Below are 4,647 nucleotides of genomic sequence, written 5' to 3' on the forward strand. Positions count from 1 at the left end.
AGAATGACGTCGTGCCGTTGTTAAAATTTCAATTCGAAGATTTCTTCAACTTTTACAAGTCACTGACTCAGAGATCAGATGTGGAAAAAGTGTTTGAAGGAATTATTGGTAGACGTAAAGTAATGTCTGTTTCGCAATTTGTGGACTTTTTGAACAAGTCGCAAAGAGATCCGCGCCTTAACGAGATATTGTATCCCTATGCAAATGAAGCAAGGGCAAAGGATATTATAAATCAATACGAACCTAATAAATGTAATGCAAATAAAGGGCAACTGAGTTTTGACGGATTTTTGAGATATCTTATGAGTGAAGATAATCCGATTGTTGCTGTCTCTAAATTTGAATTGTCTGACGATATGGATCAATCGCTTCCGCATTACTTTATAAATTCTAGTCACAATACATATTTAACAGGTATACAACTGTTGTTATAATTATTTGTAACACTTAGTACATCACACTTAATTTGAGTATTTATAAAACATTTCTTCTATTCAGGACATCAACTTACTGGAAGAAGTTCTGTAGAAATTTATCGTCAATGTCTTCTATCTGGTTGTCGATGCGTTGAATTAGATTTTTGGAACGGAAAATTTGACGAACCTGTTATTGTACATGGGTATAAATATCATCACAATTATTTTGCTTTTATATAAAAAAGTATTTAATTGATAATTAAAAAAATTGATAATTAAATTTTTTTTAGATACACATTCGTACCTGAAATATGTGCTCGAGATGTGATAGAGGCAATTGCTGAGACCGCTTTTAAAACATCTGACTATCCAGTTATTCTCAGTTTCGAAAATCATTGCAATCCAAGGCAGCAAGCCAAAATCGCTCAGTACTGCAGAGACTTTTTCGGGGAAATGTTGCTTGATGCGCCACTTGAATCGCACAAGGTATTTTTAAATGTTATGCTTAATGGAGAAGTTAAATTGTAAATCTTGCGCAAAAATTATGATTGTAATTAAATGGTATTTTTTTATTTTTAGTTAGAGCCTGGTCAAGAACTTCCACCACCGGAGTTACTAAAGCGCAAAATAATAATAAAAAATAAAAAGAAACATCACCATCATCATAAAAAGCATCAGAAAAAGCAGCAACAAGCTTTAGATACTGTTGAAGGTACCACAGAGAATGAAACTAATGGAACGGCGAATCTATCTGCTGCAGGAGAAAACGGTCCTCCGCCGGATATTATACCTCAGAATGAAATGGATGATGTCGCACCTGAAAATGAGCAGCAAATTGGAAATGGCGATATTCCTCATTTGCCGATGTTGCAACAAAGACAGGGTAGTAAAGACAGTGGCCAGGATGATGAAGGTTGGTAATATGAAATTGAAATTGCAAATATGTTGATAAAAGAGACACGCATATTCGATGAATTGATTTTTTATTTAGACGAAGAAGATGAATCGAGTACGGAGGACGATGAATCTAATGTAGAAGATATAAAACTGAAAATAGGTGATAAAGGCGCACCAGATAAATCTGCGGCCAAAGAGACAGAGGCGGGCGCAGAAATTTCAGCTTTAGTTAATTATGTGCAACCCGTACACTTCAATAGTTTCGAATCGGCTGAAAGTGCGTAAAGTGTCTTAATACGAATATTATATGCATTCTTTTCATATTTTGAGAAAACGGTGAGTTTTTATGTCGTTTGTATTTGTAGAAAAAAAACGTATGTACGAAATGTCATCTTTTGACGAAAAACAAGCTACGACTCTTTTGAAAGAAAAACCATTAGAATTTGTGAATTACAACAAACATCAACTATCTAGGGTTTATCCAGCAGGAACGAGATTTGATTCCAGTAATTTTATGCCACAAGTATTTTGGAATGCGGGATGTCAATTGGTTGCGTTAAATTATCAAACACTCGGTAAATAAGAGTTTTATCTGGTATTATTTATCATTTACTGTTAAAGTAAACTTGATTTTATTTATAACAGATCTGGCAATGCAATTAAATCTGGGAATATTTGAGTATAATAAACGTTGTGGTTATCTATTAAAACCGGAATTTATGAGAAGAAAAGATCGACGGTTAGATCCCTTCGCTGAATCTACTGTTGATGGTATTATAGCAGGCACGGTTCATATCCATGTAATATCCGCACAATTTTTAACCGACAAAAGAGTAGGAACTTACGTGGAAGTCGACATGTACGGTTTACCAGCAGATACTGTAAGAAAGAAATTCCGTACAAAAATTGTACCGAATAATGGTATTAATCCTATATATGACGAAGAACCGTTCGTATTTAAGAAGGTGAAATAATAATTCGCATAAATTTCTAATTGTAAGTTTTCTTATAAAATATTTTTTTGTATAATGTGTTGTTTACACATTCTCAGGTAGTTTTGCCGGAACTTGCCTCGATAAGGATAGCGGCGTACGAAGAATCTGGACGTTTAATCGGTCACAGGGTACTTCCCGTAGTTGGATTATGCCCAGGATATAGACATGTAGCATTAAGAACAGAATGTGGGCAACCCCTACCATTAGCGAGTCTGTTTTTACACGTTATCGTGAAAGATTACGTTCCTGATGGTTTGAGTGAACTTGCTGAAGCTTTGGCGAATCCCATTAAATATCAGAGCGAAGTGGAGAAGAGAGAGAACCAATTATTGGTTCTTACAGATTATTTGGAAGAACCGGAAGAAATCGAAGTATGATTTAAAATATTGCTAAGCGATTTACTAATCTTTTTGCTTCCTAATTTGTTTTTTTCCAAATTTACTAACATTACTAACATTACTAACATTTTATAGGATAAGAGTAAAGTTGGCGATACTCCTAGTACTGCTAAACCAGCTGTAAGTTTTTTACGTGTGATTTGATTCTCTTATATGTTAATAACAATGTTATTTTTGCAGGAGGAAGTTGTAAAAGCTAAACGATTACAATCCATAGGCGAATTGCCAAGTCTTTTACCAACTTCTAGTAGCTTACATAGTAGACCATCTATCGGTGGCTTAGGTAGTTCAGACACAGTGGATGTGGACGATGATACTCCTTGTCCTGCAGTTCAACCAGTTGATACGTCTATAAATAAAAGCCCAGTCAATGCTAGCAATAGTAAGTGTTTTTATTTTTTAATTATTTTCACTAAAATCAATTTATCTTTCTTTTTTCACTTTGGCAACTCGTCTTTGTTATAGTAAGTGACGAAATAATAGCCGAAAGTTTGGAAAAACTCATGGAAAACAAGCTGGTCAGGGAGAAAAAGATGGAACTTGAGAAGAAACTTGAATCTCTGAGGAAAAAGCATGAGAAAGAAAAAATGCGGTTACAGTCGCAGAAAGCCTCGATCGACGGCGAGAAACATAGATCGAAATTTTATATGAGCAACAGGCTGGTAAAACGACTGTCGAGTAAAACTATGTAAGTATACGAAACAAGATGGCAGAAATTGCTACAATATTCAGTCGCATTATTTTTTAAGCAGTTTTTCGAGTGAAGTGGGTTTAAGCACCTTGACCATGCCTGAGACTTCCGAATGTCCGGAGGATACGGAAAATCGTGAGGGAATCGAAGGAACCAGAGGTTTACCCAGAAGTCAAAGTGAACGATTTTTAGCCGTATGCAAGGCGCATGTTCAACAAGAACGTGAATTACAGGAAAAATATTACGAGAATCTTTTTGCAACTGTCGAGAAAGTAATGAGAGCATCACAATCCAATCAATTAAAAATGCTTCAGGTGCTTCTAGATAGAGAAACTACAGATGTTAAACGAAAGCTGCAAGCTACGAGACAAGGCGAGGTACTTACCTATTACAATATTTTTCTATAAAAATATACGAAATAAAAACTGATCGTTGGATATATTTTATCGCTTTAGGTCAAACAATTGGCCAAGGTGCACAAAGACAAAGCCGAGTTGGAACGTATAAAACGAGAAGTTGCAAAATCGACCGTGGAGAAAGGTGTAAACGAATGTACGCGTTTAACGAAAATTTATGACAAGAAAAGAACGGAATTGGAAAGACAACATGAAGAAGTGCGGCAAAAACTGGAAGAGGAGCGAGCCAAGGTTTGCATCCTAACATGACGAATAACATATATTTTATTCGTGAAATCTTTTTATATATTCCGATGTGAACACAGGTAAAAGCTAACTTGCTGGCCGAGTATAGTAGCCGCTACAGCAAATACGAAAGTGGTGAGTTACCCCTGTCACCGTCTGGCGGAGCTAGCTTGCCCGAATCACTCAGCGAGAATACATATTGACTCACGAAACGAGTCATCTAGTTATGTGTTAAATAAGGATATGACATTGATTCACGGATGTTTATGTCTCGTGCCATTGTACGCATCGTCCAGTTATGTAATCTGGTGCACCAAACGCGAATCGCAGTTTTGTAACGAGACGTATGTGGAGAAAAAAAAAGCAAGATATTACTTGGATGTAATATTTTCCCGACACTTGTACAAGAAAACGAATCAATAACGATTAACAGAACGTTTGCACGTAGCACTTATCTATAATTGTTCGGCGATGATGAAACGTTTTTGCCATCCCGCCGGGAATTTACCACCGTATTGACGGTATTGTAACGAGAGATCACGTGATTTCAGGCAGCTCGGTGCTATATGACAAGTTAATGTCTTATGTACGGTACAATTGTATATATAT

The 4,647-nt window shown here is 36.1% G+C and overlaps 1 protein-coding gene across 2 annotated transcripts in view; it reads left to right on the forward strand.

Annotated features, from left to right (window-relative positions):
- Positions 1-4,619, forward strand: part of LOC108691014 (1-phosphatidylinositol 4,5-bisphosphate phosphodiesterase classes I and II) — a 6,518-nt gene extending 1,899 nt beyond the window's left edge. Inside the window, exons 5-17 of one of the 2 annotated variants that reach the window (XM_018198620.1) lie at positions 3-414; positions 499-619; positions 707-902; positions 996-1,329; positions 1,408-1,590; positions 1,679-1,888; positions 1,959-2,278; positions 2,365-2,679; positions 2,887-3,088; positions 3,172-3,394; positions 3,456-3,774; positions 3,853-4,044; positions 4,119-4,619. In XM_018198620.1, coding sequence (XP_018054109.1) covers positions 3-414; positions 499-619; positions 707-902; positions 996-1,329; positions 1,408-1,590; positions 1,679-1,888; positions 1,959-2,278; positions 2,365-2,679; positions 2,887-3,088; positions 3,172-3,394; positions 3,456-3,774; positions 3,853-4,044; positions 4,119-4,241 — 3,150 coding nt within the window. In that variant the 3' untranslated portion in view covers positions 4,242-4,619. The remainder of the gene's footprint in view (positions 1-2; positions 415-498; positions 620-706; positions 903-995; positions 1,330-1,407; positions 1,591-1,678; positions 1,889-1,958; positions 2,279-2,364; positions 2,680-2,886; positions 3,089-3,171; positions 3,395-3,455; positions 3,775-3,852; positions 4,045-4,118) is intronic. The other variant, XM_018198621.1, reaches the window with a different exon arrangement.
- Positions 4,620-4,647: the final 28 nt, after the last annotated feature.

This window comes from Atta colombica, unplaced genomic scaffold, assembly GCF_001594045.1.
Source record: "Atta colombica isolate Treedump-2 unplaced genomic scaffold, Acol1.0 scaffold38, whole genome shotgun sequence".
NCBI lineage: Eukaryota > Metazoa > Arthropoda > Insecta > Hymenoptera > Formicidae > Atta > Atta colombica.